This window comes from Mustela nivalis (genome assembly GCF_964662115.1).
Source record: "Mustela nivalis genome assembly, chromosome: 8".
Lineage (NCBI taxonomy): Eukaryota > Metazoa > Chordata > Mammalia > Carnivora > Mustelidae > Mustela > Mustela nivalis.
Window position 1 is genome coordinate 39146118 of NC_139027.1, and position 26889 is coordinate 39173006.

Here is a 26889-nt window from a genome sequence, read left to right on the forward strand (position 1 = left end):
TCAAAAAAAGTTTTTTTTGCCTTGTGTTGTTTTAATTGAGCACTTTATGATTCATTTTATCTCGTGTTTTTACATATCAATTGTATGTTTTTAAGAAAATTCTAGCGATTATCCCAGATTTTGAAATACATTTGCAATTAACAAACTTAATTTATAACTAATAATTTATTAACTAATAACATAATGCTGTTTCACATGAAATGTGAAATGAGTTATCTTCTAACACTGTATTCCCAATCCTCCCTCCTGTCCAATATGACATTGTTTTCTTTCATTTCACTTATCTGTATAGTGTTTTCATCTAGTACACATTTACTATTATTACTTTAAATAGTTATTTTTTAAATCACTTAAGAATAAGGAAAGTAAAAATTTGCTTTTATTTTTTTGTACCCTTTCTTTATATAGATGTAAGTTTCTAACTACATAATTTTTCTTCTCCCTAAAGAACTGTGTTTAAACATTTCTGGTAGGCCAAATCTATGATGAATTCCCTCAATTTTTACTTGAGAGTCTTTATTTCTCCTTCTCGTTTGAAAGATAATTTTGTTGGACATAGAATTTTAGGTTGGTGATTTTTTTTTCCAACACTTTAAATATCTCTATCCTCTTTGTACTTGCATAGTCTCTAACAGGAAGTCCTTGGTAATTCTCAGCCTTGTTCTCCTATAGATAAAGTGGTTTTCTTTCTGCTTTGTTTTCCTCCAAGATTTTCTCTTTGCTTTGGTGTTTTGCAGTTTGAATATGATATCTACTATTTGTCATTTTTTTGGACCGTTATTCTCATTTGTGTTCTCTTTGCTTCCTGGATCTTTGGTTTGGTGTCTGTCATTAATTTTGGAAAGTTCTCAGCCATCATTATTTCAAGTAATTTTTCTGTTCCATTTCCTCTTTTATCTCCTTCAGGTATTCCAATTATGTATTACATCTTTTGAAATTGTTTCACAGTTCTTAGACATTCTTTTCTTTTCATTTTCATGTTTTTCTTTTTAAAATTTCAGTGTCTCCAATTCATTGATTCATTTCTCGACTATGTCTTATTTACTGATCAACCTCTCAAAGGTATTCTTCATTTCTGCTATGATATTATATTCCTAGCATTTCCTTTTGATTCTTAGTGTTTCCATCCCTGTACTTGCCTTCATTATCCATCTCTTCTTGGATAATATCGACTTTTTTTTCCCATAAGAATCACAGAATGTCAGACTTTATGTCACATCTAATCCTGGTTCTGATGCTTGCTTTGTTTCTTCAGACTGTACTTTTTCTTGCCTTTAGAATGCCTTGAAAACTGGACATGATATATAAGGTAATAGGAACTGAGGTAAATTGGTCTGAAGTATGAGGTTTTATTTTAGTCAGGCTAGGAGTTTGTTAATATTTGCTGTAGCTGTAGGTGCTATAGGATTAAAGTTATTCTAGTGTCCTTGTATTTACCTCCTTTGTTATCTTGAACATTCATAACAACTCCCATTTTGCATCTCTTTTAGCTGTTATTGGTTGTTATACTGTAGCCCTGTTGGTGTGGTGGAAAGATGTGGGGGACTGGAAGCATTCTACAATCTTATTAAGTCTATGTTTAGTGGCCTATGTCCCTGGACTATGACATTCCTAAGTATTTAATTTCTTGCCCACTTCTGGTGACACAAGAAGACTAAAAGAAGATGAGAGTCTGGTAAATTTCCTTTCCCAAAGTGGGATAGGGAAATGTGCAGCCATTTGCACAATTTTCCTTCTTGCTATTTTTTTCCTGTTGTTATCCTATATATGCTTTATATTGGTCCTTAAAATGAAATGTATGACTTAGGACATTAAGGTCTTTTTTAAGAGATGAAAATCTATTTTTCACTAAGCCAAAAAACTTCACTTTATTTTGCTCTGATTTGGAAGTAAGTGTAGGTAATCCATCAATTGTTATTTTTCCCTGTAACGAAGACACATTGACGTTAATCTTCAATTATCATTTGTCACACATTTTACTTTTTTCAACTTTTTATTGTAGAAGAAGCTGATTAAGTGTCATTTATGAAACTGAAACAAAATTTCGGTTTAACTGTTTTGAAGTTTTGGGTGACTATCTAACAGAAGGGAGTGTGATATCTAAAACAATTTAAAAAGAAGATTCAGTGAGTCTAATATTATAGAATTTTTAAGTATTTCTAACAAAGATGATTTAAAGCACTTATAAACTCAGTGTAAAATAGTCTTACATTTTAAAATTTTAATTGGGGGCACCTGGGTGGCTCAGTGGGTTAAAGCCTCTGCCTTCAGCTCAGGTCATGATCCCAGGGTCCTGGGATCAAGCCCCACATTGGGCTCTCGGCTCTGAGGGAGCCTACTTCCTCCTCTCTCTCTCTCTCTCTCTGCCTGCCTCTCTGCCTACTTGTGATCTCTGTCTGTCAAATAAATAAATAAAATCTTTAAAAATAAAATAAAATAAAATTTTTAATTGAAATATAGTTGTTATGCAATAAGTTTTAGTTATACAACCTAGAGATCAGTGATTGTATAAATTATGAATATCAGTAATAAATGTTTTACAGTATTATTGACTGAATTCTCTGAACTTTCATTCCCGTGACTCATTTATTTTATAATTGGAAGTTTGTATCTCTTAATCCCCTTCACCCATTTTGCCCATCCTCCCACTTCTCTTCCCTTTGGCAACCAGTACTCTGTATTTATGAGTTCGTTTCTCTCTTGTTATTTTTTTGTGTTTGTTTTTTAGATCATCTATATAAATGAAACCATGTGATACTTGTTTTTGTTTGGCTTATTTCATTTAGCAGAGTACCCTCTAGGTCCATTCTTGTCACAAATGACAAGATTTCATTCCTCTTTACAGCTGAGTTGTGTGTGTGTGTGTGTGTGTGTGTGTCTTCCTCATTTATTTATAGACAGACACTTAGGTTGCTTCCATATCTTTGCTGTTGTAAAGAATGCTACAGTAAACATGGGGTGTATGTATCTTTCTGAATTAGTGTTTTCATTTTCTTCTGGTAAATACCAGAAGTAGAATTACTGGGTTGTATGGTAGTTCTATTTTTAATTTTTTGAGGAAACTCCATACGGTTTTCCATAGCAGTTGGTCCAGTTTACATTCCTGCCAGAATGTGTGAGCACTTTCTTTTCTCTACATCCTCACCAACACTTGTTTCTTGTCTTTTTGATGTTATCCATTCTGACTAGTGTGAGGTAATACCTTATTGTGGTTTCGATTTGCATTTCCCTAATGATTGGTCATGTTGAGCATCTTTTCATGTGTCTTTTGATCATCTGTATGTCTTCTTTGGAAAAATTCTATTTATGTCTTCTGCCTGTTAGTCAGATTATTTGTGTTTCTGGTGTTGAGTTATAGGAGTTCCTTATATATTTTGCATATTAACCCTTATTTGATATATCATTTGCAGATATTTTCTCCCACTCAGTTAGTTGCCTTTCCATCTTATTGATGGTTTCCTTCATGGTGCAGAATCTAGTTCAGTATCATCTAGTTCAATATCATCTAGCTCAGTATCATCCTAATGATTTATTTTTGCTTTTGTTTCCCTTGCCTGAGGAAAATATTGCTGTAGTTGATGTCCAAGAGATTACTGCCTAAAATTTTCTTTTAGGAGTTTTATGGTCTCACATTTAGGCCTTTAATCCATTTCGGGTTTATTTTTGTGACTGGTGTAAAGAAGTAGGCCAGTTTCATTCATTGACATGTAGCTGTCCAGTTTTCCAGCACCATTTATTGAAGAGATTGTGTTTTCTCCATTTTATATTCTTGCCTCCTTTGTCATAGATTAACTGGCCATATATGCTTGGGTTTTATTTTTGAATTCTCACTTCTGTTCCACTGATATATTTTTCTACCAATACCATATTGTTACTACATATAACTTTGTGATATATTTTTAAATCAGGATTATGATACCTTGAGCTTCTTTCTCAAGTTTGCTTTGGCTATTCAGAGTCTTTTGTGGTTGCATACAAATTTTAGTATTCTTGTTCTGTGAAAAATGATGTTGGTATTTTGGTAGGAATTGTGTTGAATTTGTGGGTTGCTTTGGGTAACATGGACATTTTAACAGTATTCTTCCAATCCAGAACCTGATATTTTCCTTATTCTTTTTTTAAAATATTTTTTGAAATAGATTATATTTGTACATACTACAAAATTCAAAAGGCAGCAAAGTATATCTTTATGTATCCTGAAAACTAAATCTGGGGCGCCTGGGTGGCTCAGTGGGTTAAAGCCTCTGCCTTCAGCTTGGGTCATGATCACAGGGTCCTGAGATCAAGCCCCACATAGGGCTTTCTGCTCAGTGGGGAGCCTGCCTCCCCCCTCTCTCTACCTGCCTCTCTGCCTACTAATAAATAAATAAAATCTTAAAAATAAAAAATAAGTCTTTCACTCTTGTTCACAAATTGTTCAGTTTCCAACCCTGAAAGCAGCCTAATTTCTTATGGATTTTCCCAGTGATAGTCTATAATATATGAACATATAAATATCTCTGTCTTTCCCTTTTTCCACTTCTTTTCCTCTCCTCCTCTGTTCCTTCTCTTTCTCCTTTCTCTCTTTATCCCTCTTTCTCTAACATATATGTCATACTGTAAATGTCATTTACATTGCTGTTTTCCTTTATATTTTGGGAGTTAAATCCATGGGTAGTCCTCGTTGCATTGCTTTTTTTCTTTTTAGTTAGAGCATAATGTCACTTTATGGAAATTCTCTAATATGTTTAGTGTTCTATTGATATATGTTAGGTAGTTTCTAGTCTTTTGCTACTATGAACAGTGCAACGGTGCATTTTTACAAAAGTCATTTCACCATTGTCATCTAATGTATTGGATTGAGTACTCACCCCTTGAATATGAGCAGTTAAGCACTGTAATGAGAAACTTTGAAACAAGTTTTTTTTTTTTTTTTTTTTTTTTTTAAATTGAAGATTCATTTGTTTTAGGGAGAAAGTGTATGCACACGGCACGGGATGGGGAGGCGGACAGAGGGACAAGGAGAGAGAAATGCAAGCTGACTCTACGCCGAGCATAGAGTCCGATGTGGGGCTTGATCTCATGACCTGGAGATCACGACCTGAACCGAAACCAAGAATCAGATGCTTAACCAACTATGCCACTTAGGTGCCCTAAAACAACCAGTTTTTAATGACTTATTTTGAGCTTCTGGGTTTATTTAAGCAATGGATAACATTAAGTTGAAAGACAAACTGTAGTAATAGCATAAGAAATAGCTTCTTTTTGAATTAGAATTTTCTCAGTACTGGACATGGAAACAAAATACAGAAATAAATTGGATGCTAAGGTTGGTGTAACACTGTAACAGCGCATTTAAAATTTTGTCTTTCATCAAGACAGATAACCTATCATTTATTTATAGTAAAAATTTTCAATCTGATCATGTATAAGTGTGTATTGATATTATACTTCTTATATTTGTGGAGTTTCATGTTAGATTTATTTGAAAGATTCTATTACTAAAAACAAGTTTGAAAATCACTGCACTGGTTCATTCTGCCTTGCATTAAGATTTGGATTTAAATTGTGAAACTTATCTTACATGTGGTTCCTGGAATTCTTGTAACTGCTACAGGTTTGTACTCATGGGTGCCTTGCTTCCACCTGATTGGGTATCCTCAGGAATTAGCAGTTGTGAAAGCATTAGAAATAATAGGAGCTAATCATAATCAGTACTTTGACCCATGAGAATAAAAATCTAAAATTTATGTTTAGCTTTATAATGAATAGGATTAGGAGTAACTTGCTGCCTTATAAAACTATAATATAAAAGATAATTTTTTTTCCTTTTTTGCTTTCTTTCAGAGAGAGTGCATATAGGTGGAATTGGGGGGAGAGGTGAAGGGAGAGGGAGAGAGAAAATATTAAACAGACTCCATGCTCAGTGTGGACCTGGACGCAGGGCTTGATCTTACAACCTTGACACCATGGCCTGAACTGAGATCAAGAGACAGATGTTTAACTGACTGAGTCACCCAGGAGTCCCAGTATTTTTTCTATAAACCTGAATCAAATAGCTTTACCCATCCATGTTGCTAGTTCAAACAAAATTATTTATCCAAATTCATTTTTGGTCTACAGGGAAGGATACTCTTTTGTTTAGGTCCATTAGTGGTGTTTGTTTTCACTCTGATTAAAATGTTAGAGTCCTCCCTGCCCCCCCCATAGTGGATGGTCACATGGTTTCCTTTCAAATTTTTCGAAGTCTGCTCAAAAGTCACCTTAGCTGTTGAGCTTTCTTCCACCACCCTGTATGAAATTGCGAACCTCCCTCCAACAACTGCCCTCATCCTATTTTCCTTGCTTCATTTTCTCCTTAGCTCTCATTTTGTGACAGAGTATTTCCTTTTTTATTTACTTACTGTTTCCTTAGAATGTAAGTTCATAAGGTAGAATCTTTGTTTCCTGCTGCATCAGTAGCACATTGAGCTCAGTGAACATTTGAATTGTGAGACTTGGATTTCCTTTTCTGCTGATTCTGAAAGTTCTGGTTAGATTATAACCGTGTTTTCAAATTTTTTCATGTATCTCCTAAAATAATTTTGACTACTTGTGTGCCCTTTTGAATAGTTATAAATCATCATTTAATTTTTTTATCATAATGAGGTTTTAAGTAGAGTCGTGCAGGTTTTAATTTTTGGCATATTATAAATGTTGTAAAATTATTACATCACTCTCTTAAAAGTATCACAGGAATGTGATTCCCATCAATATTCATTTAAAACATACATGCACACATTCTTATTTATAGTCAGACATTTTAAATTATTCTCTTTCTTCTTGAAAGGAGAAATGCCATTTACTTCCATTCTGTTTTCACCATATGGGTTTCTCTTAATGTAGCACTTCTATGCTTGAAATAAAAGTCATCCTATTAGACTTGAAACAAAATACATACATACCTTTTGTGATTTAAAAACACTCAGCAAACTAAGAATAGAAGGGAACTTTTTTAACATGATAAAGGGCATTTATGAAAACTACAGCTAATTTTATAGTGAATTGTGAAAAACTAAAGCTTTTTTCCTAAGATTAGGAACAAGACAAAGATAACCTGGTTTTGCCACTACTATTCAACATTGTACTAGAAGTTCTAGCCAGAGCACTTGGGCAAGAAAAAGAAATAAAAGATACCCACACTGAAAAGGAAAAAGTGAAACTATTTCTTTGCAGGTGGCATGATTCCATATATAGAAAACTCCAAAGAATTCGCACTAATACTTATAAGTGAATTCAGCAAATTGACAGGTTTTAAGACAAGCATAAAGTATTTCATTGTTTTTCACACCAGTGAAAAATCTAAAAAGGAAACAAAATCATTTACAAAGGTATCTAGAAGAACAAAATACCGAGGAAAGAATTTAACCAAGGAGGCAAATCACTGAAAATTACAATATATTGCTGGAAAAAATTTCAAATTCATGGATTGTGCAACTTAATGCTGTTATGATGGCAGTACCACCCAAAGATTCAGTACAATGCCTATCAAAATTCCAAAATAAATAGTTGATCTCCAACTTCATATGGAGTACAGCTGGCCCTGAATAGCCAAAACAATCCTGAAAAAGAAGAAAATTTGGTGGACTCACAGTTCCTGATTTCAAAAGTTACTGTGAAGCTATGGTAATGTTAAGAGTGTGGTACTGGCATAAGGATAGATGTATAGACTAGGAATAAAATTGTGTTTAGAAGCAAACCCATCATGTATAGCCAGTTAATTTTCTGCAAGGTGCCAAGATCATTTAATAGTGGAAGGGTAGTGTTTTTTCAACAAATAGTGCTGGGATAAGTGGATATTCACATGCAGAGTGAAGCTCAACCCCTACATCATTCTATATACAGAAATTAAAACCCTTATTAAGCTATAAAATTCTTAGATAAAAACCTAGGGGCAAATCTTCATGACCTCCTATCTGGCAGTGGATTCTTAACTATGGCATCAGAAGCATGAGCACCAAAAGAAAAAATAGGCAAATTGAAAATCATCAAAATTAAAGCTTTTGTGCATCTTAAGGACATCAAGAATGTGAAAAGATAACTTATAGAATGGGGGAATTTATTTGTAAATGTTACATCTGATAAGGTTCTATTAGAATGTATAAAGAACTCATACAGCCAGCAACAAAAAGACAAAATGAATAGACGTGAATAGACATTTCTCCAAAAAATATGTTCCAGTGGCCAACAAGCACATGAAAAGATACTTAACTTCATTGATCTTTAAGGAAATGGTAATCAAAACCATAATGAAATAACTGCTTCATTTCATCCAGCAGGTTGACTGTTATTAAAACATTGGAGGCTGACAGTATTGGCAAGGATGTAAAGAAATAAGAACCCTTGAACATTCCTGGAGGGAATTTAAAATGGTAAAACTAATTTGTAAAATAGTTTTGGAGTTCTTTGAAAAGATAAACATAGAATCACCATATGACCCAGCAATTCTGCTCCTACTGGATACATATTCCAAAGAATCAAAAATAGGAATTCAAGTAAATGCTTGTATACAAGTGTTTATAGCAGTACTATTCACAGTAACTGAAAGATGGAAACAATCCAGAGGTCCATCAAAGGATATATGAAAGAACAAGTTGTGTTGTATAAGTATAACAAATATTATTCAGCCATGAAAAGGACTGAAGTATTTTTTTTTTATTTAAAGATTTTATTTATTTGACAGAGAGAGATCACAAGTAGGCAGAAAGGCAGTCAGAGAGAGGAGGAAGCAGGCTCCCCGCCGAGCAGAGAGCCCGATGCGGGACTCAATCCCAGAACCCCGAGATCATGACCTGAGCCGAAGGCAGAGGCTCAACCCACTGAGCCACCCAGGCGCCCCAGGACTGAAGTATTGATCTATGCCACAACATGGATGAACTCCCAAAACACTACACTAAATGAAAGAAGCCAGGCACAAGGGACCACATGTTGTATGATCCCTTTTATATGAAAGTAAAAAGATCAAAAGAGGTAAAGCAAATTAGTGGTTGCCAGGGATTGGGGGAAGGGGGACATAGGGAGAGATTAAAGAGTATAGTGTGTTCTTCTGATGTGTTAGTAAGTTTTTGAGACTAGGGAGAGTTGATGATTCTACAACATTATGAAGTCATTAAATGCCATTGAATTGTATATTTTGAAATGGTTATTTTTATGTTATATGAATTTTACCTTAAGAAATATATAAACCTGGGGCACCTGGGTGGCTCAGTGGGTTAAAACCTCTGCCTTCGGCTCAGGTCATGATCCCAGGGTCCTGGGATTGAGCCCCACATCAGGCTCTCTGCTCAGCAGGGAGCCTGCTTCCTCCTCTCCCTCTGCCTGCTTCTCTGCCTACTTGTGATCTCTGTCTGTCAAATAAATAAATAAAATCTTTTAAAAATATATATATATAAACCTAATGTTAAAATTCTAAAAATCACATATCCATGTAATTTTAAGTACCTTAATATTTCTTCTGGTTGGAGTTACTACAGCTTTTGCAAAATAAATTTTTATATATTTTGTTAAATAAGGATTTTAATGAAATCATTAAAAAGTGAAATTTATTGGAAGTCTACTTTCTCTTAATTGTATAGATTTTTTTTTAAAGGTTTTATTTAGAACAGTCAAAAGGAGAAGCTGGCTCCTCACTGAGCAAGGAGCCTGATGTCGGACTCTATCCCAGGACCCCGGGATCATGACCTGAGCCAAAGGTGTCCCAATATTTTTATAAATTTTTTAATGCTGTAGTTATGTCCCCATAGATGAATGCTACAAGGTTCAGCATCAATTCTATTCCTGTCTCATTATTTGTAAGTTTAAATCCCGCAGTCATTGCTTTTTGTAAAGGTGAATCCTGATTCTCCTGATGGGCTTACTGGTTCGATTTTTGGTAGTGATCACAGGCAAACTTTTTTGGATTTGCAGTGATGGGGGTCAGCTACCAGCAGCATCTAGTCATACTAGATGAAGATGTCTTTAATCTTCTTGGAAGCCTAACCACCTATTTCTGGTAATAGGCCTCCCTGGCTTGGAGGTGGACTGAATGTGTGAATCTGTGTCTTACGACCACCACCCTTCATAGTCTGAGGGCTCCATGCCAGCTAATCACTCCTTGCCCAGAAACAGAAGAGGGTTCAGTAGCTTGGATTGCATTGTGCATGGTTGGATCATCTCCAGGGAACACCCATCCACCTAATGAGGCTGTTACCCCGTTGGCAGAGTGCCAGAGCTGTGCCCATCTTCCTGGCTCCAAAGACCTGCACCAACTGTAGAGAGTCTGTGGACTGCATGGCTGTGGGCACAGACAAGAGATCCTCATCACAAGCTGCCACAACAGGAAGAAAGCCCTGTTTTATGTCTTATAAGACTCCAGTGCTGAGAAACACCCTTAATATAAATAAATCGATGGTAATGGAAGTTTTATTATGTCATTGTCACTAAGTTCTTTGAAATTCTGTGTCCTATGGCAAAGGGCATATAGTTATTTAATATAAATTTCATTTTAATGATTATCAGCCGATAACTGATTTTCCTTCAATTTCTTTTGAAACTGAAGAATTAGAAAACACTTCAGTTGCATAAGAATTCGATAGACATTAGAGTAGTTCAGTGCTTTTTCAACACCCACACTATTATTTCCATTTGGCTCTATGTTTAGTGCTTTAGATGTTTTTGCCTCTAAGGGAAATATATCATTATAATGGACATAGGTCAGAGGAATTTCTGTCCTTTGTAAAATGAAGAAGCATTATTGTTGAAAAGAGGAAGGAAAAGGTGAACTCTTGACACAGGAAGTACAGGTTTTGAAATAGGTTTCAAAAGATTTTCAACTTTTATTTTTTTATTAACGTATAATATATTACTTGCTTCAGGGGTACAGGTCTGTGAATCATCAGTCTTAACACAATTCATAGCACTCACTATAGCACATACCCTCCCCAATGAAAGGTTTTCAACTTTTAAAGATCACTTTTTACTATGCCTGGGCACCTCCTGAAAAATGTTTATGTACCTACAGGGTCCTGAACTCTCTCTGAAGTCTTGTATAAAGTACTTCTTACTGCCTACCTTCAGATAAGAATTTTTAAATAAATTGGGACTTCTGTACTGTGAATAAAAAGATTAAAAAAAAATAGAGTTTGGCCCTAAAGCTTTTGTTTGAAATGGATTTATTTATTTTTTGTCTAGAATAAATGTAGCATTTTAAAAAAATTTGGTGAACTAGGAGTGTTGGCTTTTCTTACAATTTTTTTCTAAAATTTTTCCCAGGTCAATGAATGGTCATTGAAGATAAGAAAGGAAATGAGAGTTGTTGACAGGCAAATAAGAGGTAAATTATAATTTTGTCTCCTATTCCTTACCTTCTTGTTAATCTTATATTCATAAAAATAAATTGCATCTACCCCATTGTAAGGCCTAGTTTATTCTTATATTAATTATTTATGGTTGTCTTAATTATTTTACTTTTTAATCATTATAAGAAAAAGCTTTACATTTTATAAGAACTAAATCTTTCCTTTGGCCTGCAGTTCAGCTCAGAAAGGGGGAGGGGCTGTGTTCCTTTATCTCTGATTTCCTAGAGATCAGGTTAGTGTTGGAAACAAAGCAGGTGCTAACATTATTGCGATAGGTAGAATAATGGCCTTCCAAAGATGTTCACATTCTCCTCTCAAGAACCTGTGAATATGTTACCTTATGTGGCAAAGGGGACTTTTCAAATCTGATTAAATTAGGAATCTTCAGGTGGGGAGATTATGCTAGGTTGTCTGGGTGGGACAAATATAATCACAAGGGTTTTTACAAGAAGGAAAAGGTGAGAGAAAAGGAGAGGTAACCATGGAACCAGATGTTAGGAAAATGTCCTTTGAAGATGGAGGAAGAGGCCACAGGCCACAGAATGCAGTTCTCCTGTAGAAGTTAGAGAAGGCAAGATACTGATTTCTCCTTGAAGATTCCAGAACATAGCCTTTCCAACACCTTGATTTTAGACTTCTGACCACCAAAATTGTAAAAGAATCAGTTGTGTTGTAAACCATTATAAAACAAACAAAAAAACAAACACTTCTTCTACTTATAAAGGAATGCCTTATGGAATTCAGATTAAATTGTGCATAAATAAGGAATGGAATTCCATTTTCATGACTAATTGTCTATCTTAGCATGGCTGTAAATTGAGGAAAATATATTTCTTTTTTTTTTTTTTAAGATTTTATTTATTTATTTGACAGATCACAAGTAGGCAGAGAGGCGGCAGAGTAGGGATGTTGGGGAAGCAGGCTTCCTGCTGAGCAGAGAGCCTGATGCGGGGCTCGATCCCAGGACCCTGGGATCATGACCTGAGCCACAACACAGTATATCCAAACTTGTGGTATGTATCAGAAGCAGTCTCAGAAGGAAATTATAGCTATAAAAAGGCTAATATTAAAAAAGAAGGAAGATCTCAAACCAGCCACCTCTAACTTTGTATCTTAAAGATTTAGAACAAGAAACTTACCTAAAATTAGCAGAATAAATGAAGTAATAAGGATTAGAGCTAAATAAAATAGAGAATAAGAAAACAGAATAAGAAACCAACAGTGAGTTCTTTGAAAAGACCAACACAGTTAGCCAGTCTTTGGCTAGATTGACTAAAAATGGGAGGAAAGAGAGAGAGGACTCAAGTCCCTAAAATTAGAAATGAAAGTGGGACTGTTACTATGATTCTACAGAAACTAAATATATAAGGTTACTATGAACAGTTGTGTACCAATGAATTGGATAACACATTTTGAAATGGACAAATCTCTAAAATAATAAAACCTACCAAAACTGAAACTAAAGAGCAAATCTGAATAGACTTGATTGAATTAGTAATGAAAAAATTTTGTGACAGGAAAGTCTCCAACCTGATGTATTCACTGGTGATTTCTACCAAATATTAAAAGAACCTCAGTTTTTCTCAAACTTTTACAAAAAACTGAGGAGAAAACACTTCCTTAGTTGCTTTATAAAGCCATCATTACCTTGATATCCAAGTCAACTGACAGTATAGGAATATGAACACCAATGCAGAAATTAAAAAAAAAAAGTGCAGAGACTTCAAAAGGATTATACACCATGACCAAGTGGGATTCCTGGAATGCAAGGATAGTTCAATATATGTAAATCAACCAATGTAATATAACACATCAACAAAATAAAGAGGGAAAAACACATAAGCATCTTAGTTGATGCAGAATTTGACACCCTTTTATGGTAACATTCAACAAACTAGGAATAGAAGGAAATTGCCTCAATGTAATAAAAGCCATATGTGAAGAATCCATAGCAAACATTACACTCAGTTGTGAAAGAAAGGTTTTTCTCTACAATCAGGAACAATGCAAGGATGTCTGTCTGCCTTTGGCTGCTTCTCCTCAACAGATACTGGAAGCTCTAACCAGAGCAATTAAGTAAAAGAAAGAAAAGGCATCCAAATTGGAAAGGAAGATGTAAAATTACTTTTTTTTTTAAGATTTTATTTGTTTATTTGACAGAGCAATCACAAGTAGGCAGAAATGCAGGGAGAGAGAGAGAGGGGGGAAAGCAGGCTCTCTGCAGAGCAGAGAGCCTGATGTGGGGCTCAGTCCCAGGACCCTGAGACCATGACCTAAGCTGAAGGCAGAGGCTTAACCCACTGAGCCACCCAGGCACCTGTAAAATTACCTGTTTGTAGATAATGTGATCTTATGTGTATAAACCCTAAAGATTCCAAACAAATCTATTCTAACAAAAGTGTTAGAACTAATAAATGAATTCAGCAAATTAGCAGGATACAAAACACCCAAAAATCAGTTGCATTTCTGTACACTAACAGTGAACAGTCTGAAAGGGAAATTAAGAAAACAATCATATTTACAGTAGCAACAAAAAGAATGATGAAATCCTTAGGAATTATTAGCCGAGGAGGTGAAAGACTTACACAGTGAAAAGTATAAAAACATTACTGAAAAAAAAATTAAAGATATAAATAAAGGGAAAGACCTGCTGTGTCCATGGATTGGAATACTTAATGTAGCACCTGATCTGATCTGCAGATTCGGTGCAATCCCTATCAAAATCCCAATGACTTTTTTTTTTTTTTTTTTTTTAGAAATAGAAAAATCCATTTAGAAATTCATATAGAATCTCCAGAAAGAGCTAAACCAGTTTGGGGGGGGGGCAAAGATGGAGGACTTATACCACCTTAATCTCAAAACTTACTATAAAGCTGTAGAAATAAAACCAGTGTTCTACCTGCATGTAGACAGTCATAAAGACCAATGAAATAGAATAGAAAGCCTAGAAATAAAACATGGCCAAATGATTCTTGACAGAGGTGCCAAGACCATTTGGTGGGGAAAAGACGGTCTTTTCAGCAGGCGGTGCTGGGAGAACTGGATAAACCATACGCAAAAGAATGAGGTTGGACTTTAACCTACTGCCATATACAGATTAACTCAAAATTAACTCAAAATGGATCAACGACCTAAACGTAAAAGCTATAAAACTCCTAGAAGAAAATATAGGGCAAAAGCATCATGACATTGGATTTGTCAGTGATTTCTTGGATATGACCTTAAAGCCACAGGCAACAACAGAAATAGAACAAATTGGACTTCATGAAAATTAAAAGCTTTATGAATCACAGAACATAGTAAAAATAAATAGAATAAAAAGATAACTCACCAAAGGGAAGAAAATATTTGTAAATCATATATCTGATGAGGGATTAATATCCAGAATATATATAAAATTCTTAGGACTCAACTGAAAAAAAAATCCTATTCAAAAATGGACAAAGGACTTGAATAGACTTTCAAGTCCTTAGAACATTTCTCCAAAGAAGGTATACAGGTGGTCAATAAGCACATGAAAAGATAGTCAGAATTACTAATGATTAAGGAAATGTGTATTAAAACCACAATGAGGATGCCTGGGTGGCTCAGTTGATTAAGCCGCTGCCTGCTGCCTTCGGCTCAGGTCATGATCCCAGGGTCCTGGGATTGAGTCCCACATCAGGCTCCCTGCTCCGCTGGGAGCCTTTTTCTCTCTCTGCCTCTGCCTGCCACTCTGCCTGCTTGTGCTCACTCTCTCTCTCTCTCTGACAAATAAATAAATAAAATCTTAGAAAAAAAAACTACAATGAGATAACACCTCAGACCCACTAGGATGGCTGCTATCAATCAAACCAAAACAGAAAATAAGTGTGGGCACGATGTAGAGAAACTGGAACCAGTGGTCACTGTTGGTGGTAGTGTAAAATGACAGAGCAGCTGTGGAAAACGGTATGGCTATTCCTCAAAGAGTTAAAAATTGAATTGCCATGTGATGCCACAATAACACTTTCGAGTATTACTGTGGACTGAATGTTTTGCTCCCAAAATTCATATGTTGAATTCCTAATCCCCGGTGTGATAGTATGGAGGTGGTGGTAGGGTCTGGGAATAATTAGACTATGAAGGTGGAGCCCTTATGGATGGGATTAGTGCCCTTTTCTGAAGAGACACAAGAAAGATAATGTGTCCATGATGTGAGGATACAGCAAGAAGGTGTTTGTCTGTGTGCAAACTCGAAAGAGGGCTCTTAGGAATTGAACTAGCCAGCACTTTCATCTTGGATTTCCCAGTCTCCAGAATGGTTTGAAATGAGTTCTGTTGTTTAATTCACCAAATCTTCGGTTTTTGTTATAGCAGCCTGACCTAATACATACATTCATACCACGAAGTGGGGTGCTGCTATAACAAACGTCTAAAAATGTGGAAGCAGCTTTGGAACTGGGTAATGGGTGGAGACTAGGAGAGTGTTGAGTTGCATGCTAAGAAAAGCCTACTTTGCCAGGAATGGAACTTTAATGGCAGTTCTGGGGAGGGCTTAGTGGGAAAAAAAAAAAAAAAAGCTGGAGAGAAATCTTCCGTCTTGTTAGAGAACACTTAAATAACGGTACATAAATTGGTAAAGATAATGGATGTTAAAGTTCATTCTGTTGAGGTGTCAGATGGAAATGGGGAACAGATTATTGGACAATGGAGAAAAGGCATTTGTTTATAAAATGGCAAAGAATTTGCCTGAACTATGTTGGGGTCTAGTGTTTACTGGAAGTTAGAACTTGCAAGCAATGAGGTTACAGATTTAGCTAAAGAAATTTCTTCTTTTTTTTCTTTTTTTAAGATTTTATTTATTTGTTTGACAGACAGAGATCACAAGTAGGCAGAAAGAGGGGTGGGGGGGAAGCAGGCTCTCTGAGGAGCAGAGAGCCTGATGTGGGGCTCGATCCCAGGACCCTGAGATCACAGCCTGAGCTGAAGGCAGAAGCTTAACCCACTGAGCTAAGCGATGTATTGGAGGGATAGCTTGGTTCTTCCTGTTTATGGTAGAATACAAGGAGAAATAGAGAAACTGAAGAATGAATTGTTTTTTTCTTTCTTCTATTGAAGTATAGTTGACACGTGTTGTTACATTAGTTTCAGCTTTACAACTTAGTGATTTAACTTCTCTGTACATTATGCTATGTTCACCTCAAATGTAACTACCATCTGTTACTGTACAACACTAGTAAAATACCCTACACTGTACCTTTTAATCCCAGTGATTTATTCATTGCATAACTGGAAGCCTTCACCCATTTTTGCCCATCCTTCACCCCCCCACCCCTCTGACAACCATAAGTTTGTATTCTGTGGATGTTTCTACTTTTCTTTCATTTTTATTTTTTAGATTCCAGATATAAGAGAAATGATACAGTATTTGTCTTTCTCTGACATAATTCACTTAACATAATAACCTTTAGGTTCATCCATGTTGTCAAAAAAATGACAAGATTTCATTAGTTTTTATGGCTGAGTAATATTACATTGTGTGTATATAGCCCGTCTTGATCCATTCATGTATTGATAAACACTTGGGCTACTTCCAAATCCTGACTGTTGTAAAGAGTGCTGCAGTAGACATAGGGGTGCATATGTCTCCTCGAATTAGTCTTTTTGTGTTCTTTGGGTAAATACTCAGGAGTGGAATTACTGGATAATATGGTATTTCTGTTTTTAAGTTTTTGAGGAACCATGCTATTTTCCTCCTGTTTTCTCTGTTTTCACCTATTTACATTCCCAGCAGCAGTGCACGAGGGTTCCCTGTTCTCCACATCCTGGCCAACCATTGTTATTTCTTGTCTTTTTTTTATTATACCCATTCTGACAGATGTAAGGTGATATCTTATTGTGGTTTTAATTTATATTTCCCTGATGATTAGTAATGTTGAGCGTCTTTTCATGTGTCTGTTAGCCATCTTGTGTGTCTTTGGAAAAATATTCAGATCCTCTGCCCATTTTTTCATCAGATTGTTTGGGGTGGTTTTTTGTTTGTGTTTGCTTGGTTTCTTTTGGCGTTGAGTTATATAAGTTCTTTATATATGTTGGATATTAACCTCTATTTGTATGTATTGTTTGCAGGTATCTTCTCCCATTCAGTCGGTTGCCTTTTTGTTTTATTGATGGTTTCCTTCACTTTGCAAAAACTTTCATTTTGGTATAGTCTTACCTGATGAATCTTATCTAGAAAAATATTGCTAAGGCCAATGTCAAATTATTGCCTATGTTTTCTTCTAGGAGTTTTATGATTTCAGGTCTCACGTTTAGGTCTTTAATCCATTTTGAGTTTATTTTGTATAAGATACCTTTTGTATGAGTGGTGTAGTTTTTTTTTTTTTTTTTCGTAAGTCCAACTTTCTAGCACCATTTACTGAAAATGGTGTCTTTTCCGCATTGTATATTCTTGCCTCCTTTGTCATAGATTGACTTTGTGTGGGTTTATTTCTGGGCTCTGCATTCTGTCCTATTGATCTATATGCCTTTTTTGTGTGTGCCAATACCATAGTATTTTGATTACTATATCTTTGGAATAGATCTTGAAATCTGGGGTTGTGATACTTGCAGCTTTTTTCTTTCTCAAATTTGCTTTGGCTATTCAGGGTCTTTTGTGGTTGCATAGAAATTTTAGTATTATTTGTTCTAGTTCTGTGAAAAATGCTTTTGGTACTTCGATAAGGATTGCAATGAATCTATAGATTGCTTTGAGTAATATAGACATTTTAACAATATTAATTCTTCCAATCCATGAGCATGGGGTATCTTTTCATTTGTTTGTGTCATCTTCATTGATTTCTTCAGCGTTTTATAGTTTTCAGAATACAGGTCTTTTACCTCCTTGGTTAAATTTATTCCTAGGTTATTTATTCTTTATGGTCCAGTTGTAAATGGAATTGTTTTTTTACTTTCTCTTCCTGTCACTTCGTTATTAATGTATAGAAATGCATCCAATTTCAGCATATTATCCTGCAATGTTACTGAATTCATTTATTATTTCAAAGAAGGAATTGTTAAACAAAAAGGAACCAGAACTTAAAGATTTGGCATAGTTTCAATCTGTACATATCGCAGAAAATGAGAAGGCATGTTTGGAAGAAGACAACAAGGGTATGGTTGACCAGCTGTTTGGTAAGGAGATTAGAATGTATGTTAACCGCAGACTACTTCAGCGACCCCAGCAGGATCACTGACAGTTTGAACGGAAAGAGATGGATATAGGTCCAGAATGAAGGAGGGCTGTCAGACTTAGATAGACTTAGATTCTTCAGGACAGGACGATAAACAAACCATTAGACTTTAAACCTGCACTGTTTTTCAAGAAAGGAAAGAATGTTCCAAAAGCTGGTTCAGAGATCATCAGGGCTACTATCTTGGTTCTAGTAATCCAGTCTGCTTCCAGCCAAAGCCATAGAAAAGGACTGCTGGCAGGGCCCTAAGGATGTGACCCCTGCCTGGCAGAGCCTCAAGTTGGGTGGGTCTTCCACAGAAAGCCACAGCATGGTGGTGCCCCACCAAGGCATGGGGTTGATATTGCCACCTCAGTGGGTCTGGAAGTAAGATCACTGGATCAATGAGGATTCTTAAGTCTTAAGACCTAGTGGAGTTTGCCTTGTTAGGTTTTGAAATTGCTGGGGACTGTCACCCCTTCTTTCCTATTTCTCCCTTTTGGAATGGAAATGTCTATCCTATGCTAGTGACATGTTCATAGCTGGAGAGGAATTTTGCCTCAGGATCAATTATACCTTGAGTCTTACTCATCTGATTTAGATATTTATTAATTATTTTTCTAGTATAATTGACATACAATGTTACATTAGTTTCACATGTAAGATTTAGATGATATTTAGATGAGACTTTGGACTTTAGAAGTTAAAATTTAAAAAAAAAAAAAGTTGAAGGGTGCCTGCGTGGCTCAGAGGATTAAGCCTCTGCCTTTCAGCTCACCTCGTGGTCTCAGGGTCCTGGCATGGAGCTCAGCATCGGGCTCTCTGCTCAGCGGGGAGCCTGCTTCCATCTCCCTCTCTGCCTGCCTCTCTGCCTACTTGTGATCTCTTTGTGTGAAATAAATAAATAAAATCTTAAAAAAAAAAAAAAAAGTTGAAGTTGATGCCGGAACAAGTTACCACCTTTGAGGTTGTTGGGATGGAATGAATACATTTTACATGTGAAAAGGGCATAAATTTGGGCAGAGGAAGAATGCTGTGGACTGAATGTTTGTATCTCTTGGGCATGTGAGCTACAGCAATAAGGTATCTATCTGCAAACCAGGAAATAGGTTCTCAGCAGGAACCAGATTGGTTGTTGGCACCTTGATCTTCCAGCCTCCAGAACAGTGAGAAGTAAATTTATGTTGTTTAAACTACCCAGTCTATGATAACATGGTATGTACACAAAAGATTTGAAAGGGCCTCCAGGAGATTATTTGTATACTTCTGTTCCTAACATCATTATTCACAATAGCTCGGAGTTAAAAGCAGCCCAGATGTCTGTTGATGAATGAATAAACAAAATTTGGTATTTGGTATATACATGCAATGGGGTATCAATTTAGTTTTAGAAAGAAAGGAAAATCTGATACATGTAACAATATGGATCAATCTTAAGGATGTTATGCCAAGTGAAATAAGCTAGTCACAAAAAGACAAATAGTCTATGATTCTATTTATATAAGGTACCTAGAGTAGTCATTCAGAAAGGCAGAAAGTAGAATGATGGATGGTTACTAGGGGCTGGTGAGAGGAGGGAATGTTTTGATAATTTTAATATGTTCGGGTTTTCCTTTAAGTTGCAGGATTTTATAAGTCATTAGTGAATGTAGTGATTATACTCTCATAATCGTGGGAGCACTGCTGATTATTAGAGCAAGCTCTGGAATACATTTACAGTATTTTTAAAGGTCCCTAGTACCAATACCAACAAATGCCCTTGCCAGAGCAGTTTTGAAATTTCGCCTAATTATACTAGAATTTACTTTTACGTTACTTTAAACTGTTTTTGGAAATAATGAAAGCCTCTTATATTAATTATTTTAATTTTGTTTATATCTTCCTTTCTCTTTCCCTTTTATTTTTAATCTTTTTTAAGATTTTATTTTTAAGAAATCTCTACATCCAACGTGGGGCTCAAACTCACAACCCTGAGATCCAGAGTCACAGCCTTCAAAGACTGAGCCAGCCAGCTGCCCCTATTTTCTTTTTAATAGGCACACTTAGATCACCCTAAGAACAGATTTGAGTGCCAGTACATCTCCTGGCTTACCTTTAATTTTTTGTTTTTTTTTGTGTTATGTTCTAAATTTAGATATCCAAAGAGAAGAAGAAAAAGTGAAACGGTCAGTGAAAGATGCTGCCAAGAAGGGTCAGAAGGATGTCTGTGTGGTTCTAGCCAAGGAGATGATCAGGTCAAGGAAGGCTGTGAGCAAGCTCTACGCTTCCAAAGCGCACATGAACTCCGTGCTCATGGGAATGAAAAACCAGCTGGGTAAGAGGGCAGTTACCTTACAGCAACTTCTTCGGTGCGGACGCTCTTGCTCTTGTTACCAATCCTGGCTGCTTGCCGTGAGTAGGAAAAAGTCTCAGCTCTGGCTTTTATTCTTTATATTGTCTTTGGAGTGTTAACACAAATGCAAAATATGATTATTACTATCATTTTATGATTCATTTTCCTTTGCCAGTGTTGTTACAATAATGGCAAGATATGCATATCAATCTGCTTTACTTGGAATATTTTCCCTCGTGTGAATAGTGTCTTAAAAGTGACCTGAGCATTGAGTTATGGGAGTAAGAAGTGCGTTAGAGGAGGAAGAGGAGCATTTCCCTGGTTTGGGTGCAGACCACCGGAGCCAGATTTTTTTTTTTTTTTAAGATTTATTTATTTATTTATTTGACAGACAGAGATCATAACTAGGCAGAGAGGCGGGCGGAGAGAGAGGGGGGAGCAGGGAGCCCGATGCGGGGCTCGATCCCAGTACCCTGAGTTCACGACCTGAGCCAAAAGCAGAGGCTTTAACCCACTGAGCCACCCAGGCGCCCCCTAGCCAGAATTTTAAAATAGTCCATGTTTGTCTTTAGCTTTTACCCACTTCCTTTTGTGCCTTATCTCTGGCCCTTTATGCTAATCTCTGGCCCTTTAATGCTTCCTTACATTTTAGGAATCTGTACACTATGTAATGGGTGTTCAGCACACATGGGAACTATCAGTTTAATTTTAAAAACATGTTGTAATATTTAAAACAAAATAAACATAATTGAGTTTTCTTTTATTGTCCAGTATAATACTGTTGTGATCTTTCACAGGTATCTGTCTCCAGGTCAGAGGCAGCTTGAGTCATAAATTAAATTTTATATCCATTTGGTTTCTGGTTTTTTACTTAATTTCTGTTAAATTAAGAAGTCCTAACTCAGAAGTATCATTCCTTGAGAATGGCAGCAAGTGACTCTCAGATATTTAGACTTGAGTACTGACTCAGAAATTACAGTGAAATTTTTCACTAAGGAATGTTTTCAGCTGTCAGATACAACATTGATGATACGGCACATTCAAAAGCTAGGGGACTTGAATGTTTCAGATTAGGGGCTGGTGCCAAATGAGTACCTGATCCATTATTTGGTTTTATTTGGTTCTGAAAGTATTCCTTTGGGTTCAATGTTAACACTGAGAAGTGGTTGTTAAAAACGCCTAGTAATGAATAAACCATCAGTTTCTTTCTGAAGATACTGAAGATAGTAATAATGGATTGGGAAGGAGGGGGAAAAAAAACAAAAACAACCATACCACATCTTCTTAACTTTAAAATCTATTATTTCAGCTCTAAGTAATTATACATATACATATTTATACACATGCACACGCACATGCTTTTTAAATACTAGATATATAATCTAGATACATGCCTTTGAAGAAGCCAGAGGAGAGAGAGAGAGAGAGAGAGCGTGAGCGTACCTGGAAGAAATAATCTAATCTAACCTGTCATTTTGAAAGCTTAAGTGTACTCTTGCCTTTCATAGCCAGCAAGGATTTCTTTCTTACATCCTGTTCTTTCTGCAGCATACATGTTCAGTTTCCCATGATGAACTTACTGTAAAATTTTTCAGTATCTCCTTTACTGAATCATCATTAGAAAACGTACAGCTTACTGTGCTCCCCGCTTCTCCCACGAATAAAGCACTATATGCACAGCCTCTTTTGTTTCCCCAGTTGCAAAGATAAAAGTTCACCGGATAATACACTAGATGCTTAGGTTCCTATCACCCAGAATTAATAAAATTTGACACTTGCTATATTTGCTTCAGTTTTATATTATAGAAGAAGCCATATTACTACAGTTGAAGCTCCTTTAATAAGCCTTCCCAGTTCCAGCCCCTTCTCTCTCAGCCTCCCCACAGGTAACCACTGTCATGAATGAGTTCAGTGGATGAGAGTTCTTTTTTCCATACCTCTTTACCAGTCTTTGTCAGACTTTGTAATTTTTGAGAAATGTTACCTTGTTCATAGCAAATAACATTTCTTGGGGAACTAGTGTACTTGATCACAGTCTTCTTTTCACCTTTTCTTTCTGTGTACTCATTCCTAAAAACCTTTCCAAACAGTTACAGCTCACAAGTAATCTGCATGAAAAATCTCTTCTCCTGTAGCGTGTTCTTTCAATAGTGAGCATAACGAAAGCTCTCGTATGTACTGCAGAGAAGTCAGAAGCCTGTTATCCTTTATACACCCATAATAATATATTTTATTCTTGGTTTCAAATATATATTATTTGTGGCTTTATCACAACCAAGAAGTAAGATACCTGTTTGGTCTTTAAATGTCCAAGTGCTCCAAAGCTCCGTTCTAGATCCTCTGCTGTTTTCCAGGTTCTCTGTCCCTGTATGACCTCACCTAACCTCGTTCCTCCAGGTGTTGCTTTGCACATTTTTATCTACAAGCCCGACTTTGCCACCTAGTGTATGGGTGGCGTCTCCACTTCTGTCTTTGTGGGTGTGTCACAGTTGCCATGCCTGCACAGAAATCTTGGCTGGTGCACCTCAGCTGTACCCACACCTTCTCCCTGCATTTTCCTCTGGGAGCCCAAGACCTCGAACACTTTCATCTGGGAATATTTCCACATGGCTTCCTAAGACAGGGGTTCTGTCCCTTCTATTCCCTGTTCTCTTAGTTCTTGGATGTGTTCATGTGATTATTTCCTTGCCATTGCATTTTCTGTTTCTTTCTGGAAGCAAAAGATTTTAGTTGTCAGATTTCCCAGACCGATTCTTAAATTTCTTACCTTTCCTGTTTTCCATTTTGAAAATCATAATAGCACCTTCCTCATAGGGTAGGTGTGAGGCTTATTCAACACCTGGCATGGGGTGATTGCTTTACATGTAGGTTCAGAATATCAGCTGTCATCAGTTTTGTCACTGTGTTTTCCTTTCTGAGAAATTTCCTCAACTTTATTTTCCATTTCTTTTCTTGAAATCTTTATTTTGGCTGTTTTAATTTTATTTACAGAAAAGAGATCTTTTTTTTTTTTTTAATCATCCTTTTCTTACTTCATAAACACAATTTGTTCCCCATACTGATTGTCTTCTTTCTGAAATATTCTAGTGTTCCTTGAACTGTGTTTCTCAGAGCTCCTTCCCACCACCCCCTTCTTCCCTTTATCTCTTTTTTTTTTTTTTTTTTTTTTTAAGGAAGAAAGAGAGAGGGAGAAAGGGTGGGGAGGCTAGATTGAGTGTAGGCTGCCTGAGGACCTTCCCCGGTCTTCTCAGGCAGATAGACTAAGCTACAAAGAGCAAAATGATAATGCATTTGATCCATTTTTTTTAGCCCGTATTGTGTGCCAGATATATTGTTGGGCACAGGGAATGAATTAATCAACATTACAGGACAGTCATTGCCCTCTAGAGTATGGGGTGGTAAACAAATAATCAGATAAATTTAACAAAAATAAAAATACATAATAGATAATAAATTTAAGAAGTAAGTAGATGTCCTGCAAATTCGCAGTAAGCACCAGGGGACTTGTAAAAGGGAACTGATGATACCTGAAGAAGGAAGTGTGGGTGGCAGGGGATGGGGAAGGGTCCATCCAGACTGCCAGAAAGCCCCAGGGCCGAAAAGAACTGTGCACTTAAAGCACTGAAGGAAGTTCTGGGAGGTTGGGGTGCCTGAGAGCAAGGGGGAGGGGTGGTCAGAGAGGCTGATCAGGAAGGTGAGGATGGTTTTTTACAGCTGTTAGGAGAGGAAGGGTTTTCAGAGGCAAGCTCCGGTTTAGACGGCGATGGTGATGGCACAGGTGAGATGCAAGGGGAGTACAGAGGAAGAGTATCTTGGGGAGAATCGGAGTCCTCTGTGTTGACCGATTAGGGTGTACCGAGGCACAGGGGAACGTTTCGGGCTGTGTTCAGCAAACAGCACTTGATTCCATTTGACAAGAGCACATTAAGGAGGGCAGTGGGAGGTAAAGCTCCAAAGGTAACTTGGAGTCAGTTTTATAAGTTAATCTGAGGAGCTGTCCTTCATCTCATAGGCAGCGGAGCACCACGGCCCCCTGCAAGCACAGAGGGCTGTGCCACGAGGATCTGGCCCCGTGGAATGGTGGCAGTGGGTGGGGCTGGGGGTGGCTGGAGCTGCTGTCGCGGGCAGGGCCTGAGTGGCTCAGTCTGACGGCTCCCAGTGAAGAGAGGACACTGGGAAGGCCTAGTCTGGATGCAGAGTAAATGGCCGTGGCGAAGGTATAAATGAGCTGGAAATGCTCTAAGCCCTTGAACCTGGGAAGAATGCAGGGCCATTAAAGACACTGGAAACCACAGGGAGGGGAGAGGCTCTAAAGAGAAAATGGAGATTCCGTTTGGGGCTGTCCAGACTGACTCCAGCAGGATCCCCCTGCTTCCTAGCACCTAAGCACAGTGGGAGGAACTCCCAGGGAGGGTTGTTGCCAGGGTCTGTAGTAGGAAGTTCCTGTTGGCAAATTAATAAATACAGCAGAGAAGGTAACTGAAGGTGGCATCAAGGACAAGGCAGGAGGGAGGAGTCTACATTTTAGAATGAGAAAAGAGAAAATCAGAAATACTGTACTGAGAGTTCCTGAGATATTAGGGTTTTGCCCTTGATGTCCACCCCCCCCTTCCGCCCTCTGCCTGCTTCTGCTTTGAAAAGCCAACATTTGATGAAGTCATTTTCCTTAAGATGTTATTCAGTTAAAATGCAGATGTGCCTGGGAGGGGTAATACGTTAAACCTTGTCAGCTATTAATACACTGTCATGATTAGATGGTTTGCAAGTGATTGCTTTCTGACAGCATCTTCTTGCAGAATAAGACAGGTGATGAGTATGTTTTAATTAGGGGAGTAAATTAAAAGAGAGGTTCGATGGGGCAGGAAAGAGAATTGCCTTGTGATCCAGAAATTCCAGCTCTGGGTATACCCCTAAAAGAATTGAAAGCAAGGACTCAGATATTTGTACATCCATGTCCATAGTCACATTATTGACAGTAGGCAAAAGTTTAAGGTAATCTGAGTGTCCATTGAAGGATGAATGGATAAACAAAATGTGTGTACACACAGCGGAATGTCATTCAACTTCAGTTAAAAAGGAAGGAAATACTGACGTGCTGTTACACTGTGAATGAACCCTGAGGCATTATGCTAAGTATAATAGCCCTGTCACCAAAGGATAGGTAGCAACTATATGTCACTTGCGGGAGGAGGTACCTAGAACAGTCAGATCTATAAGGACGGAAAGTACACCGGTGTGTGCCGGGCATTGGAAAGAGGGGAAATGGGACACTGAGAGTTTAATGGAGACAGAATTTCAGTTTGGGAAGATGAAAAAAAGATCTAGAGACGGTGGTGATGGTTGCACAACAGTGTGAATGTGACACTTAAAAATGATGAAAACAGTAAGTTTTATGTTGTGCATATATTTAATTTTTTCAATTTATTTATTTTCAGAAAAACAGTATTCATTATTTTTTCACCACACCCAGAGCTCCATGCAATCTGTGCCCTCTATAATACCCACCACCTGGTACCCCGACCTCCCACCCCCTCACCACTTCAAACCCCTCAGATTGTGTTTTCAGAGTCCATAGTCTCTCGTGATTCACCTCCCCTTCCAATTTACCCCAACTCCCTTCTTCTCCTCTCTAACACCCCTTGTCCTCCATGATATTTGTTGTGCTCTACAAATAAGTGAAACCGTATGATCATTGACTCTCTCTGCTTGACTTATTTCTGTTATGCATATTTTGTAAAAGTGGGCCAGGCCTGGATGCTGAACCATCGTGGAAATGGGAGCTCTGAGCCCGTGGGTAGTTGGGGCAGAGTGACCAGAGGAGCAAGAAAGGCAATGAAAAGAGAGGGTCAGCCTAGGGCAGCCCCTCCACCTAGGGACCTGTTCCGGTTTCCTTCTGTGGCCTCTCTGTTTTGTTTTCTTGCTTTGATTGGAGCACCTGAAAGTGAGTTTGCCAAGTGTGGATCTTTGAGGTGAAACACAGTGTTTGTGAAATTTAAACTGATGGTCAATCAGAAATTTTTAATTTAAAAGT

At 37.2% G+C, this 26889-nt stretch overlaps 1 protein-coding gene across 2 annotated transcripts in view; it reads left to right on the forward strand.

Moving 5' to 3' along the window:
* LOC309870915 (charged multivesicular body protein 3) overlaps nucleotides 1-26889 on the forward strand; it is a 49360-nt gene that overhangs the window by 12352 nt on the left and 10119 nt on the right. The window contains exons 2-3 of one of the 2 annotated variants that reach the window (XM_082743517.1): nucleotides 11269-11329; nucleotides 20661-20840. In XM_082743517.1, coding sequence (XP_082599643.1) covers nucleotides 11269-11329; nucleotides 20661-20840 — 241 coding nt within the window. The remainder of the gene's footprint in view (nucleotides 1-11268; nucleotides 11330-20660; nucleotides 20841-26889) is intronic. The other variant, XM_082743516.1, reaches the window with a different exon arrangement.